Source organism: Cetorhinus maximus, chromosome 15, assembly GCF_964194155.1.
Source record: "Cetorhinus maximus chromosome 15, sCetMax3.hap1.1, whole genome shotgun sequence".
Lineage (NCBI taxonomy): Eukaryota > Metazoa > Chordata > Chondrichthyes > Lamniformes > Cetorhinidae > Cetorhinus > Cetorhinus maximus.
Window position 1 is genome coordinate 90,639,598 of NC_135893.1, and position 16,763 is coordinate 90,656,360.

The window sequence follows — 16,763 nt, forward strand, 5'->3', positions numbered from 1 at the left end:
ACCCCCCGAGATGAACTTTCAATCAGATTTTCACACTATCACTAAGGTCACCTATTTCCACCCCCAAAATATCACCCGACTCCACCCCTGGCTCAGCTCAACCTCTGCTAAAACCCTCACCCACGCCTTCATTAAACTTCACTATTGCAACTAACCCCTGGCTGGCCTCCCACATCCTATTCTTCATAAATTTCAGGTCATGCAAAACTCTGCTGCATGTGTCTAACTTGCACCAAGTCCCATTCGCCTACCACCCCTGTGCTCGCTGACCACCACTGACTCCCAGCCAAACAAGCTTTGAATTTAAAAATCCTCACCCATATTTTCAAATTGCTCCTTGACTTTGCCCCACCTCACCCCATCTCTATAATCTCCTACAGCTCACAACCTACCCTTTGAGATATCCATGTGCCTCCAATTCTAGCCTCTTGTGAATCCCTGATTTGTGGCCAAGCCTTCAGTTGTCTAGGCCCCAAGCTCTGAAATTCCCTTCTCAAACCTTTCTGCCTCACCAACTCTCTTTCTTCCTCTAAGAAGACCCTTAAAAACCCATCTTTTTGACCAAGCTTTTGGACATCCTCCCGAATAACACCTTTTATCTGTATCAACTTTTGTTTGTTAATGCTGTTGTGAAGCACTTTCGGCTGTTTCACTGTGTTAAAGTCACTATATAAATTCAAGTTGTTGTTGGCTTTAAGCCGTGTTTATGCCAGAAACAGAAAGTAGGCTTACCTACTTAAATTTCAGGTAGGTAAGGGTATTAAGGGCATCCTGTGGCATGTGGGAAGTCATGGATGCATCATGTGTCCTAGACAAACACATCTGCACCAAGATTCATCAGCTGCAGAAGCCTGGGCTCTGGGTTTCAAACTCGAGCAGTGGCTGGAGTCATTGTGGTGCATCCATGAGGCAGAAACTATGTCGATAGCATGTTTAGGGAGGTGGTCACACTGCAGGTTAGCAGCATACTGGCAGAGAGGGAATGGGTGACCACCAGGCAGTCTAAGAGAATCAGGCAGGTACTGCAGTACTCTCCTGAGTCTATCTTGCTTGCTGATCAGTTTTCCATTTTGGATACTGGTGAAGTCAATGGTTCCTCAGAGGAGTGCAGCAAGAGGCAAGTCCGTGGCACCACAGATGGCTCAGCTGCACTGGAGGGGAGTAAAAGGAGTGGAAGAGCAATATTGATAGGGGATTCATTAGTTCGGGGAACAGGCAGGCATTTCTGGGGCCACAGATGTGACTCCAGGATGCTACAGAGTGCCTCCCTGGTGCCAGGGTCAAGGATGTCACCAAGTGGCTGCAGGACATTCCTCTGGGGAGGGTGAACAGCCAGAGGTCATGGTCCACATTGGTACCAATGGCATAGGTAGGGAAGAGGGATGAGGTCCTGAAAGCAGGTTTTAGGGAGTTAGGAAAGAAATTTAAAAAGCAGGACCTCAAAATCAGTCATCCTGGGATTACTCCCAGTGCCACATGCTAGTGAGCACAGAAGTAGAAAGACTGAGCGATTGAACAAGTGGTTGGAGAATTTGTGTAGGAGGGAGGGCATTAAATTTCTGAGGCATTGGTACTGGTTCTGAGGTAGGCGGGACCTGTACAAGATGGACGCTTTGCACCTCAGCAGGACTGGGACTAACCTTCTTGCAGGGAGATCTGCTAGTGCTGTTAGAGCGTGTTTAAACTGGATTGGCAGGGGGATGGGAACCTGAGGGGGTGTTCAGATTGGAGGAAAGCAAACTGGTATCCGGAAGTAGAAAAGTAGTAGGTGAAATTAGAAGGCAGTTGAAGTAAAAGCAAGCATCAAATAGGATCAGAATGCAGAATAATGTAAACAGACAAAGTAAGGGCACTCTGAATGCATGCAACATTTGCAACAGGGTAAATGATTTGAAGGCACAAATAGAGGTAAATGGGTATGATTTAATTGCCATTACAGAGTTGTGGTACAGTGTGACCGAGATTGGGAAGTGAATATTTAAGGATATTTGTCATTTGGGAAGGATGGGCAGAAAGGAAAGGTGGTGGGGTAGTGCTGTTAATAAGGAACAATATCAGTATTTTGGTGAGAGAGGATCCTGGATCGAAGGATCAAGATGTAGAATCAGTTTTGGTGAAGCTAAGAAATAGAAAGGGAAGTTGTTCATAGGCCACTAAATTGTAGTGGTAACGTTGGGCACAGTATAAATCAGGAAATTAGGACTGCATGTAACATGGATAATACAGTAATAATGGGCAACTTCAATTTACATAGAGACTGGGTAACCTAGCTAGCACTAATGCTGTAGAGGATGACTTCCTGGAGTGTATACGAGATAGGTTTCTGGAGCAGTACGTTGAAGATTTAGTAATATGTAATGAGAAAGGGCTAATTAATAACCTTTCTGTAAAGAAGACTTTAGGAAATAGTGACCATAATATGTTAGAATTTTACATTAGGTTTGAAAGTGATGTAGTTCATTCAGAAACTAGAGTCTTAAATCTGAACAAAGGAAACTATGAAGGAAAAGGGGCAAGTTAGCTATGGTGGACTAGGAAAATATACAAACAAATTTGACAGTAGACAGGCAATGGTTAGTATTTAAAGAATTACTACATTGCCTGAAAGTGTGCTTGTGAGCTAATGTTGAATTACTCAAGAATCCAGGGAGAAGGAATCTCGGAGGGCAAGATTGAAACCCTGTGAGGTGGGCCATTGTTAAAGCTGTCCTAGTGGGAGAGACATTTGGAGAGAGTTCCAAGCCAAGGCAGGATCTTCAAAGGTGGCGATTGGAAAGACGAAGAGACGAGAAAGTCTCAGTGAGATTGGTTGACTCACAGTGAGATTGGTTGACTCAGTGGGACTAATGTCTGGGTGATTTCTTGAGAAATCTATGGACTCTGCTTGGTTGCATCTGTCACTTACTCTGTGGTCGAGCACACCATGCTACAGTTTGCCTGTTAATTCACCTGCACTTACACTGAATGTTGGAGCATAAGATTCATATTGTAAATTGTTTTATCTTTCTGAACTTGGTATATTAAGTTTTATTTTTGCTTGTTCAAAACCCGTGGAATCTTGTGGCTCTATTCCAAAGCAGGTGTCTTGAAACTCAACCTTTATTTACTTTAAACAAAATGTTATTGGTCCCTAGCCAGACCTCCCCACACGTCCCAGGGCCTGGCCAAGGATTGTAGTATTCTGGATTACTAGTCTAGTGGCACTACCATTCCATCACCAAGTCCCCATTTCATTGGTTGTGAAATGCTTTGGGATGTTCTGATGTCATGAATGGTGCTAGGTAAATGCTGAACTTTTGTCCTTTCTTCCTACCTACAACATCCCAAAGCTGGACTCACTGCAATTAGCACTAAGAAGGGTTTAAGGGGAGTGCATTCCGATCAATTAGCAGTCAGGCCCATGTAAGCATGGGTTCTGAGGAGAGGCAGCCCAATCTGTGCAGATTTTTGTCAGCAAATGCTAGCACATTGATTGGTATTTGAGAAATGCTGATGCTGGTGTTAGTAAAGAGTTGAGAAGGGTGTTGCTAGGGGAACTGCTGGTTTGGTGGGTTAGCACAAGGTCTATCCTTCTCTGTGATCAGTAATCAATTCCAGCCCAGACTGACTCTGAAAATCTCCTCACATTAAGTTTAAGGACTGAATGGTAAATTAAACTGGGCAATTAAATTATGATCTTGCAACACAAAACTGCAGCTGAACAAAGACCACAAGGATATCTGATAGAAGAAATAGAAAACGCGCATTGGTGCAATGCTTTTCGGAAGTTAAGGATAAAGCCTTTTGTCTTTGCACAGTCGATGGAGCTTTATTCAGCAGCTATCACAAACTTGGGAGTGCTTAGTGCTAACATTGAACGTCTTGGGAGGTGTTCTATTTTCTAACATTCCTTGCCTAGGTCAGTGCAAACATTTACCACTAAGTTGTAGCTATCCAATGCAGCATTCTATACTTGGCTAACCTGATAATCTTTCACACAAACATTCAGAAACCTGTTCTGATCTTCTCTTTTAAAAAGGCAAGGTTTTATTTTGCTGACACTGAACACAGTTTATTGCCCCCTTCCTGTTACTCAGGATTTATTTATTCCGTTTGCAGGGAGGTGTTGGATGTATATTTGCAAAGAAAAGAAAAATGGCAGGCTATGGGTAAAGAGCAAAGGGGAGGGGAGACTAATTGGCTAGCTCTTTCAAAGAGCCAGCACAGGCACAATAGGGCTGAATGGTCTCCTTCTGTGCTTTATGTTTTTGAGATAGGCTTGAAAAAACTGTTTCCAACGTCAAAGGGCAGTGTATCCTACAAGCAGTTTGATGCATCAGTGCTTTGCACTTTTGCCATTGATGTATAGTTGGGCTACACAGATGCTTGTGTATTATTGTCAGAGGCTGTCATTGCAAGGTTTGACCAGTAGGAGACAGCAGATTGCCTCTCTGGTAAACACCCATTACCATTGCATGTGTTCCAGTTTAGCACTTTCATTATCAACATCAGAGGAGGAAAATACAGTTCATTTTTCATCGGACCCAAAACATTTCTAAATTTGTCCTCCTTCAAAAAGAAAGACATACATTTACATAGCACCTTTCATGACCTAAGGCTGTCCCGAAGTGCTTTGCAACCAATGAAGCAGTTTTGAAGTGTAGTCATTGTGTGTCACTGCTGTATTGTAGTTAGATACTGATTGCCTTACTGTGCATTTTTTATTAATTTTAGATGAGGACATGTTGGTGTTGGTGCAGCTTCTTCCAGCAACCCCCCTCAGCCCCCATATAGGCCATGTTTTTAAATCTAAAACTCGCATGTTAACTTCATGATCCCTTGTCTATGTATTTATCTTACAACTGTCTAGCTTGCAACATGAAAGAAGCTGAAACTACTGTGGCTGGAACATCCAATCTACTTGTTAAAGTGGAAGCAAATGTTGTCATGCGGTGTGGGGATGATAAATGTGAAAGACTGGAATCCTTAATTTCATTCCTTTCTGCTCTGGTTTCAGGTGGCCTGGCTGCTGTTATCTACACAGACACTCTTCAGACAGTTGTCATGATTATCGGAACGGTGATACTAACCATTGCAGGTACTGCTAGCAAATTGCCTACATGACTCATGACGGGATGCTGACTTTTATTGATTTTACTGCCTTGGCTGAGTGGAAGTGGTTGGGTGCTGAATGTAGGTTTTCCCCCTGAAAACAACAAGTGTTACAGGCAGGGTCCAGAGACAACTGAAACCCTTGTACCCCTTCCTTTACAGTCTCTAATCAGTGTGATTTTGGAAAAGAGGGTGCGTGTGTCATAACCCCCCTGAGTATGTGGTTAATATGAAAGACAGCAGCAAGGTTTTATGAGTTTAAATAAAGAGGATTATTTATTCACGCATTCACCATGAAAGTCTAAGTGCTACAGCAATCTCATGCGCACACACAGGAAACTACAGTTCAAGAAAATAGTGCACTTTTACCAATTACAAACAAAGAAACAGTTTGTAAGGAGCACTCATTGCAGGGCATTGAAAATGGTGTTGTATATCAGAATTGTTGCAGGATTCCCTCACAGAGACAAAGCTTTAGTAGATCATGAAGTTAGGCACTTACACTTTCCATACCAGGAGGTCAAACTTCTTTACAGGTGGACTTGAAACCAAAATCAGGCTGGGAGACTTTTAAGATGTAGAACCCGCCTATTTAAAAAATGTGTTACTGCCTTGTTCAACAGCTAGTATTCTGCAGTGTTCTTTGCAGACTACCTGTTTATTGGGATAATATAGGAGTTTGATATCAGAGGCTGGTTTCAGTCACATGATCAACTTATATTATCCACCCAGAATGGTTTAAAGCTACAAGTCATTGCTATACAATGGAGCTAGATGATGGCCGTTCACACCTACTTATGGTTAACTGGTTTCCTGCAGTTTTGTTATATAGCAAACTTCGAGACATCCATTGATTTGGATGAAACAATGGCAGGTGTGAATTCTACAGCAGGGTTCTATCTGGATATTTCCATTCAAGTGGGAGGCCCCCATCCAGGGTGGTTCAAATGAGGAACTTTCCAGAAGCTTGAGCTAGTGTTGAGCGTTGTTGAATTTGCAAATGTCACCTGACCCTTGGTAGCCATCTTAGTCACCTTGTTAGTGCCCATTTAAAAAAAAGACAGTTCCAGAAACTTCCATACAAACAACATCCACGTTTGAAGTTATGAATAGGACATGCCTTCACTGGGCATAACACAAGGCAGAACTGTACTACCCCTTTTCCCGTTCCTGATCCAGTTAGATGTTGCCAACTCTGGTTGGACATATTCCTGGAGTTGTCATCACATGACTCAACCTCCAATCATCCCACCCTCACCATCGGTCACCCAACACATCCATCACCGCGACACTCTGCCTTCCCACTGCTAATTAGAAAGCAAAGTCCCTATTACCTGATTGGATATTTTTTCACTTGTCATTCAAGCAGCTGTCTCCCCATTGCATGTCCATTTTTAAAAAAATAAACAATAAAAGAATTTATTTTCCCACTAATTGTTTAAAAAACACAATTTGTTTAACACCCTGATGATTTTTCTCTTAGAGTTGCTCACCACAGTATCCTGAAGAATAATCTTTTAATTCCTGGAGACTCCAGGGTATTCCTGGAGGTTTGGCAGCTTATGACATCCTGAAAGAGGCCTATCATTGAGTGGCTAGAGTTGCCTGTTCCAGGCAGTGTTTGATATGGAAAACAGGGCCCTCTGTCACACTGAGGTCATGGCTAACGACTGGGTAGAGCACACACCATGTTTGCCATGCTCAGTTTTACCTGCCAAGACAGCTGAAAAAGGACCAAAAACAGTTTATTGTGTTAGAAAAGTCCAGAAGGTGCAAGAGTTCACCCAGGCTTCACAGGAATACAGTGTGTTGCAGCCATTCTGGGTTCCAACCCCCCACCATCCCTGCCCTTCATGATCGGGCCCCTAACCTGGGCCAACTTGCCTGCCTGCATGTTTGGCTTGATTTCCCCCACCCCCAGGCCTCTTATCTTGAGCTGGTGCGTTGCAGTGGAGGCTCTACTTAGCACTCTCAGTTCCCGGACCGTGACAATAAGGCTGGTCCTTCATAATGGGCCAGGCTCCCACCAGCACTATTGGACTAATCGGCTGCCTGTTAGTTAGAATCTACCCCATTCTGCATTTATGTCCAATTTTTGTCTCCTTACCTAAGGAAGGATATACTTGCCATAGAGAGAATGCAACAAAGGTTCACCAGGCTGATTCCTGGGTTGGTGGGATTACCCTATGAGGAGAGATTGAGGAGACTGGGCCTGTATTCTCTAGCGTTTAGAAGAATGAGAGGCTCTCTCATTGAGACATACAAATCTCTTGCAGGACTCAACAAGATAGATGCAGGAAGGACGTTTCCCCTGGTTGGTGGGTGGGGGACGGGGTGATGCCTAGAACCAGGGGACACAGTCTCAGAATAAGAGGTAGGCCATTTAGGACTGAGATGAGGAGGAGGAATTTCTTCATTCAAAGGGTGGTAAATTTTTGGAATTCTCTACCTTTGGAGGGCTGTGGAGGCTCAGTCACTGAGTATGTTCCAGACAGAGATCAATAGTTTTCTGGATAGTAAAGACATCAAGGGATATGTGGATTGTACGGGAACATGGCATTGAGGTAGATCAGCCATGATCTAGTTGAATGGCGAAGCAGGCTTGAGGGGCCGAATGGCCTACACCTGCTCCTATTTCTTATGTTCTAAGGATGCTAAAGGTGAAACTGAGTGAGACTCAGATCCAGAAGATTCAACATTAAACATGGTCTTGCTGAACATCGTTTAACAAAGCCAATAGGATGTTGAACAACATAACCAGAACAGTAGAATATAAGTGAGGTAGTAATCAAACCATACAGCGCTCTGGTTAGGCCTAATCTTAAATACTACATCCAGTTCTAGTTGCCAAGAAGCAAAAGAGACATTCGAACTCTTGAGGCAGTGCAGAAAAGAGCCATGGGGCTGATCCCTCGCAGCAGAATTCTGAATTATGAGGAAAGACTAGAGAAACGTGGGTTTTTCAGCTGAGAACCGGGGAATCTGGGTGTCCTTATACACAAACTACAGAAAATTAACATATTGGCACAACATACAATCAGGAAGGCATATGGGTATGCCAACTTTAATTCCAAGGGGCTTGCAGTATAAGAATAAAAAAAGTCTTACTGCAATTGCATAAGGCATTGGTGAGACCACACCTATGTATAGTTTTGGTTTCTGGACCCAAGGGAGGATATACTTACCTTAGAGGGTTGCAACAAAGATTCACTAGACCGATTCCCGGGATGAGAGGGCTGTCCTATGAGGAGTGATTGAGTAGAATGGGTCTGTTATGGAGTTTAGAAAAATGAGAAATGATCTTATAGGATAGATGCTGAGAAGCTCTTTCCCCTGGTGGAGAGTCTAGGACCAAGGGTTATAGTCTCAGGATAAGGGGCCAGCCATTTACGATAGAGATGAGGAGAAATTTCTTCACTCAAAATGGCTGTGAACATTTGGAGTGATCGATGTGTAGAATAAACTTGCAGGTAGAGTAGTGGAGGCAATTCGCCAAGGCTCCTCTAACAGCACCTTCCAAACCCATCACCTGTATCACCTAGAAGAACAAGGGCAAAAGATGCATGGGAACACCACCAATGTTTCCTGCAAGTCACACACATTCCTGACTTGGAACTATACTGCCATTCCTTCATTGTCCTGGAACCCCCTCCCTAACAGCACTGTGGATGTGCCTATGTCACATAGACTGCAGCGATTCAAGGTGATTCACCACCGCCTTCTTAAGGGCAATTAGGGATGGGCAACAAATGCTGATCTTGCGAGCAATGTTCACATCCATGAACGAATGTTTAAAAAACTGGAATCATTTAAGAAACAATAGGATGCTGCAATCAATGGACATTAAGTTTGCTTAATACATGCATATAGATTGTCTTTCTCATCCATAATTAACATCATTTGAAGAAATAAGAGATTAATCTTCAGAAAATGGCTGGATGAGGGCCAATTGTAATGAAACAACACAATAGCTTTCATTTCAGGCCTGATAAAGGTTTGTAAGTTGAAATCCCTGAATCTGTTATGATTGCAGTTTGACCCAGTTTTACCAGTTACCAGATTGGATGCTTGCTTGACTGTTTCACAGCATCTCAGCGAGAAGACATAGATTGTCCATTCAACCCCATTGAAATGTACCAATGGTTGGCCAATGAAAGCACCTCTTTTTTTAATATTCTTTCACAAGATGTGGGCGTCGCTGGCAAGGCCAGCATTTGTTGCCCATCTCTAATTGCCCTTGAATTGAGTGCTTGTGAGGTCATTTCAGAGGGCAGTTAAGAGTCAACCACATTGTTATAGGTCTGAAGTCACATGTAGGCCAGACTAGGTAAGAACAACAGATTTCTTTCCCGAAAGGACATTAACAAGATATTGCCCATCCCTAATTGTTCCTAAGAAGGTGGTGGTCAGCCGTTTTCTTGAACCAGATGGGGTTTTATAACAATCAATGATAGTTTCATGGTCACCATTACTGAGACTAGCTTTCACCTCCAGATTTACTAAATGAATTCAAATTCCACCAGTAGCCATGGTGGGATTTGAACTCGTGTCCCCAGAGCATTAGCCTAGGCCTCTGGATTACTAGACCAGCGACATTACCATTACGCCACCATCTCCCCCTGAATTGACAGAAAATAACATGGCCAGAGAGGATGCCATTGGGAGCACAGCATTCAATTTTGGGTGCCAAACCTTAGAAAAGATACACTGTCCTTCGTCAGGGTACAGTTCAGATTCACCCACTAGGGCTCGAAGAGTTTAATTATGAGAGCAGATTTCATTAACAAGGTTTGAATTCGCCCAGGTTTAGAAGCTAAACAAGTGATTTAATTGAGATATTTTAAATGATAGCACTCCAATAAAACAGACGCAGGGAAACTATTTTTGTTTGGGTCGGGGCAGCCGAGAAAAGGGGGCATAATCTTAAAATTAATGCTCGGAGTAAAATCAGGAAGCACTTTTTCACACAGAGTAGAAGAAATCAGGAACTCCCTCCCTCAAAAGGCTGTGGATGCTTGCACAGTGGAGCTTAGGTAAGGGTGTTAAGCGATATCGAACAAAGCTGGGAACTGAGGCACGGATTAGCCATGATCTAATAGAATGGTGGAGCAGGCTAGAGGGGCTGAACTGTGAATATTTGGAGTGATCAACGTGTAGAATAAACTTGCAGGTACAGTGGTAGAGGCAATTCGCCAAGGCTCCTCCGACAGCACCTTCAAAACCCATGACTTCTACCATCTAGAAGAACAAGGGCAGAAGATGCATGGGAACACCACCACCTGCAAGTTTCCTTCCAAGTTACACACCATTCTGAATGGAAACTATATCACCGTTCCTTCACTGCCCTGGAACTCCCTCCCTAACAGCACTGTGGGTGCACCTACATCACACAGATGGCAGCGATTCAAGAAAATGGCTCACCACCACCTTCTTAGGAACAATTAGGGATGGGCAATATCATGTTCCTAAGCTCCTAAAAAGAGGAGGAGGAGAGGGGGTGATGGAGGGGGTCGGTGGTGGGGTGGGGAAAAAAAAGAGGGAGAGAAACGCAGCTGGATCTGAAAACATTTTTCTCAAACGCAATTTTTTTTAAAACAGTATCCCAGTTTTTCAGTCAATCAAGGGTTAAACAGACAAAGAATGCAGGGTCAGAGATAAAAGTATGAAGACTTTTGATCCAACCTCTTATGGATAAATCTTTGGAGACATGGTAGAGATAGATTGTCTATTAAACTCATTCACGTATCAGTTTGAAAGAAGAGATTTATTGCACATAAACATCTCCGAATACAAAATACAGAGCTCAAATGGGCTACTGCATCAAACCCTGATATAAATCCACAGGTTCCATAGATAAAATACACAAAAAAAATAATTTTAGCAGCTGTACTATAGTGATAGTTTGTAATTTATTTTAAAAATTCTTATTTATATCACTCCTGTAGCTTTTAATAAAATCGGAGGGTACCACAACCTGGAAAGTGTTTACCTCAAGGCAGTTCCAACAAAGATTATTCCCAATACAACATGCCATCTCCCCAGGTCAGATGCCATGCATCTGTTTAGAGACCCGGTAACTGGAGATCTCCCATGGACCGGCATGATCTTTGGATTGAGCATACTGGCGACCTGGTATTGGTGCACAGATCAGGTAATGTAAACATACTTCACCTTATATTCATTTTTCTCTTTTTAATCTGTCCCAAAGTCCACAGCTTAATTATTTAGTCCAGAGGTTGCTTGCTCAATTCACAGTGTTTAGGGTGGATCACTTGGTCAATGCTCTTGGGATGGAGTCTGAAATTTGTGCAACTCTGTCAAGGGGCAGCTTCACCTGTAAGTTCTTGTGCGGTGCCAGTTTGGAGATGGCGGGTCCCAAAGGAGTAGTTGTGCTACTTGAAGAAATGTTCTGAATCCATCGAGATCCCACTGCAGTTACTGTATGTTTTGGATTCAGCCACGCTCAGCACTCCTGTGAAATCTATGCTGCCCGGTCCCTTCTGTTCGTGCAATTTAGTCCCCGACAAGTATGGCGTGACCTTTTGGTAATTTTTGTGTGGCATCCTTAAGCCTGGGAGGCCCAAGGAGTTGTGCATCAGTCTTGTACTTATGTTCAAATCAGGGCTCCTTGAAACGCTGTGGAGGGGATGGAGACACAAAGTGTCTACAGTCGGCCTCAGCATGGAGGCTGCTGGCTTTGTGGGAATGGCGTATCTGTTCCTCTGCAACCAAGAAATAGAATTTGAATGGGTTAATCGGAATAGTTTGAAACGATGTGAAATGAGGCGTTTTGATATGTGTACTTGAGCTTGTTTTCTCAGGTACGCCTGTAACACAAACAAACCTGGTATAGGAGTCATCAAGTTCCAGTGTTAGTATGTACAGAACTTCTGCATTTTATTTTAACTTTTGTTCCCGTCAACTAAAATGTACCATGTCATCATTTCAGATGACAGCTTGCTAGACAAAGCCACATCAGCAGCCTTTGACTGATATTTTGGGCACAGGAGTTCCGCTTTACAACCAGAAATGCAAAAGGATTTCACTCCCACTCCCCACCTCCTCTTCTCCCCCCGCCCCCATTATACACTTTGGGATTCCAGCTTTTCCTGTTTGCTCAGCTTCCTTTGCCCCAGCGTTAAGGGCATACCCTTCCACCCACCACCACCTTACTCTTGAGAACTCCCTCCCCAAACCTGTCTGTCTGCCTACCTTTTAAAACTCTTCTGAAAATCCATCTTTTCTACCTCAGCCTTTCAGTTACCTCTCCTCGGTCACCCACAACAGCTCAGCATCCATTTCCATATACGTTCTCTCTCCCCTCAGCCATTTTCTATATTGAAGAGACAATATAAGTGCTAGTTCTTCCTGTCACGTTTTCTTTCCTTCTATCTACCCGGTTCTGTTTAAACCTGAATATACTTTTGTGCAGTTCCACAGTGTTATTAATCTTGCTAACACAGTTAACATTAGGAACAGGAGGAGGCCATTCAGCCCCTTCAAGTCTTCTCCCTCCCCATTCAGGATTGTGGCTGATCTGCACCTTAATTTAATTTTCCCACCTTGCTTCAAGTCCCTGATGATCTTAACTAATAAAAATCTATCGATCTGAGCCTTGAAATCTTCAATTGCCCCAGCATCCAGGGTCAGTTGGGCTGCATTTATACTTTATTTTAGTAAAGAGGGCATATCAAAAGTGAACTCTCAGTGCAACCACATTTAACAAAAAAAAATACCCACTGATATAATAACAAAAAATGTTATCGCCCAAAGAAAGTTGTTATCCTCTCATCACATGAATGGTTTCCTCGAATTGAACCAATAATGAAAGAACCATAAGCAAGACTCTCAGCGGCATTTCGGCAGCAAGTTAAGATTGGAGATAATTCTCAGGATTGTGTGTTTTTTAATGATATGTTCATGATCAAAGGAAGATAAGGTCACAATTTACCAGCGTGCAACTGAATGCTAATGACAATGTAGCTAAAAAAGTGTTTTAATGGTCTATGTATGAAACCTAGGAAACTGTTCCTGCTTTTCTGAAGGTCAGCAGTTCATTTTTATAGATCTTTTAATGGTCATAAGGAAAGTTGCCACAATTTTCAGGAACGGTAAGTGGATCAGAACCTTTTCTCAAATTAATTGGCTCCCTGTCACCAATTTCCTAATTAAACAGGCCTGAGCATTCAGTATAGCCTGAAGAGTAAAAGAGGGAAATCACCTTATATATTACAGATGCGGCAAAGAATTTAAAATAATTTCACCTTAATGGGAATTAACTTCATGGAAGAATATCTATTTTTTGCTTACCATAAAAGCCTAGTGTCATACAGCACAGAAGGAGGCCATTGGGACCATTGAGCCTGTGCTAGCTCCCTGAAAGCTATCCAGGTTAGTCCTAATTCCCGCTGCTTTTTCCCCTACGCCCTGTAATTTTTGTTCCTTATAAATTACAGATTTGGCTCCCTTTAGAAAGTTATTATTGAATCTGCTTCACCCCCGAGGAAGTGCATTCCAGGTTATAATAATTTGCTGAGTAAAATTTTCTCTGCTCATCTCCTCTCTGGTTTTTTTTTTGCCATTTGCCTTAAAACCGTGTCCTCTTGTAACTGCCCAATTCCCGCCTCACCTAATACATCAAAACCTAGCAAAATGTTGAAGACCGCCGTACAAGTCTTTTTTTCTGAAAGCAGACTGATTGTTAGATGGTGCAGAACCTTTAGTATTGTTTAACCACCTGCTTGGAAGGTATGCAGTGCAGATTAACCAGGAATGATATCGGGGCTAAAAGGACTGGCTGCATAGACTAGCTTGGTATTCCACCGAGTACATAAGCTGATCTAATGGGGGTGTTCAATTTGATATAGCAGATTGGGAGAAACTGTTCCCTCTGGCGGGAGGGTCCAGAACACAGGAGCGTAACCTTAAAATTAGAGCTAGGCTGTTCAGGGAGGAAGTCAGGAAGCACTTCCTTGCACAAAGAGTGGTCAAAATCCGGAATTCTCTCCCCCCACACCCGCCAAAGAAGCTGTCCAGGTTGAAGGGTCAATTGAAAAGTTCCAAACTGAGATAAATAATTTTTGATGGGTGAGAGTACTAAGGGATACGGAACAAGGACAGGTGGATGGAGTTAAGATGCAGATAAGCCAGGCGGAACAGGATCGAGGGGCTGAATGGCCCACTCCCTGTTCTTAGCTGTGAATTAATCGATGGAAAATACTTTTGCTTTCTCAGGTTATTGTGCAAAGATCGCTTTCTGCAAAGAATCTGAGCCATGCCAAGGGTGGCTCTATACTGGCGAGCTACCTCAAAATGCTGCCTATGATTTTCATTATAATGCCTGGGATGATCAGCCGTGCCCTCTACCCAGGTAACAGAGTTCTAACTATAATTTCTCATGAGACTAGTTTGCTCGAGCCTTTTCCAAATGAAGTTGTAATTATGGCTTCATAATTTTTGCATTGGTGTATAGATGGTAATGACATTACATCTCAAGTCACACCTCACCGAAGAGCAATAAGAAATATAGGCTGGAATTTTCCAGCCCCTCCTGCCGACGGGATCTTCCGGTCCCACCAAAGTCAGTAGACATTTGAATGGCTCACCGCATCTGCTGGTGGCAGGGGGGGGGTCCCGCCACGGCGGAGCCAGAACATCCTGGCCATTGTGGCTCAGTTGGTGATACTCTTGCCTCTCAGTTGGAGTGTCGTGGGTTCAAGTCCCACTCGAGGCTTCAGCATAAGAAAATCAAGGCTGACGCTCCAGAGCAGTACAGGGGGAGTGCTGCGCTGTTGGAGGTGCCGTCTTTCTGATGAGACATTGAACTGAGGCCCCATCTGCCACTTCACATGGATCCAAAGGATCGCATGGCGCTATTGCGAAGAGGAGCTGGGGAGTTATGCCCGGTGTCCTGGACAATATTTATTCCTCAAACGATATCACAAAAGCAAATTACCTGGTCATTACCACGTTGGAGTTTGTGGGATCTTACTGTGCACAAATTGGCTGCTATTTTTACTGCATTACAGCAGTGACTACCCTTCAAAAATAACCTCATTGGCTGTAAAGCATTTGGGACATCCTGAGGTCATGAAAGGCTCTATAAGTCTTTCCTTTTTATTTGTTTAGCGAATGCAAATGCCCGAAGCTAAGCGACAGCCCCCTCATCTGCTGAGTTTAAGGTGATTAGTCTGCCGATTAGTCTGCCCCTTAGTCTGTAGAGGTGACACTCCTCAGTCATGTGCTGCATTGTTCGAGTCTTCCCACAAGTGTTTCTACCGAGGCACCAGCGCTGGAGGTTCACTGCACAGGGGCCCTGGCCTGCCCTGAACCTGTTTAACAACGACCACTCTTTTTCATTGATATATTACCTAAATAGTTGCAATACATGTCACAAAGTGTAGAGAGGAGGGTCAATAGACTGATTCCCGGTTTGAACCATCTTAGTTATAAAAACAGACTCAAAGAGCTCGGACTGGACACTTCAGAGAAGCGTGGGCTAAGGGGAAATTTGATTGAGGTTTATCAGATAATGAAGAGAATAGGTTGTGCGTGCTTGGAAAGCTTATTTCAACCAAATTGATTAGGGAGGCGCGGAGTCACAGTTTTAATTTGTCTAATGCTAGACTGAGGTTCGATTTCAGGAGGGGGTTGTTTTCCCAGTGAATAGCTGGCCTCTGGTGTAGGCTGCTGTCTTGTGTTGTGGGCTGATTCACTGAATTACTTCCAAGAAAGAGCTGGCTGAGATGGACATTAACTTGTACAAAAAGTAGGTACATTAGGCAATTCAGGGCCAGAGTGATCCCCTGGACCGATTTTAGTTACCTAAGGGGGTTGGAGAGAAATTGCCCAGATAAGTCTTCCCAAATTGACCAGGGTTTTTATCCGTTTTCATCTCTCCCAGGATATCACATGGCTTTCGAGGGCCGTGGGGAGGGTATATTATGGTCTGGATTTTGCTAATACTAATAATGGCGAAACTGTCAGCATCTGGATAAAACTGACAGCAATTTCTGATGACCCCACTTGCACAGTTAAACGAGGAAATTTGCAGGTTACTGCCAGTGATATCCTGCTCCTCCACAGGCTCTGCTGTTACAGTCGTTGCTATTGGAATCTGCACAGAAATCAATGTTATGGCATGAACTTGAGGTAATGACCCACTATTCTCCCTCTAAAGATGGCTGTAAAGGCAAGACCATGTAGAATCAGGCAAAACTGAGTATTTAATGACCTATATAAGTTTTTTTTTATATTCATTCAAGGGATGTGGGCATCGCTGGCTGGGCCAGCATTTATTGCCCATCCCTAATTGCCCTTGAGAAGGTGGTGGTGAGCTGCCTTCTTGAACCACTGCAGTTCATATGGTGTAGGTACACCCACAGTGCTGTTAGGGAGGGAGTCCCAGGATTTTGACACAGCGACAGTGATAACTTTCTTCTGTTTTTCTATTGGGTTTTATTCCTTCAATCCCATGTGTATGCCCCAATCTTTATTTCCATTCATGTACAATGAGTTAAATGCAATTTATATTTCCAGTGTTTTTACTTCCTGCTTTGCTGTCTGCGTGGCTCAGTGAGAATTCTTCAATCTGATTGGCTGAGAAGCCTCCGTGTTGCTTGCTCTGCGCACAGATGCCACAAGCTCCCTGTAGAGGGTGCCGAATTCAAAGA

General features: G+C 43.4%; 2 protein-coding genes across 3 annotated transcripts in view; one reads left to right on the forward strand and one right to left on the reverse strand.

The window, feature by feature from the left end:
• slc5a10 (solute carrier family 5 member 10) overlaps positions 1–16,763 on the forward strand; it is a 128,088-nt gene that overhangs the window by 47,057 nt on the left and 64,268 nt on the right. For both annotated transcript variants that reach the window (XM_078558941.1, XM_078558942.1), the window contains 3 exons: positions 4,997–5,077; positions 11,037–11,242; positions 14,326–14,461. In XM_078558941.1, coding sequence (XP_078415067.1) covers positions 4,997–5,077; positions 11,037–11,242; positions 14,326–14,461 — 423 coding nt within the window. The remainder of the gene's footprint in view (positions 1–4,996; positions 5,078–11,036; positions 11,243–14,325; positions 14,462–16,763) is intronic.
• The window catches only part of LOC144690991 (uncharacterized), a 33,736-nt gene continuing 27,809 nt past the window's right edge, over positions 10,837–16,763 (reverse strand). The window contains exon 5 of the mRNA XM_078558940.1: positions 10,837–11,813. Coding sequence (XP_078415066.1) covers positions 11,484–11,813 — 330 coding nt within the window. The 3' untranslated portion in view covers positions 10,837–11,483. The remainder of the gene's footprint in view (positions 11,814–16,763) is intronic.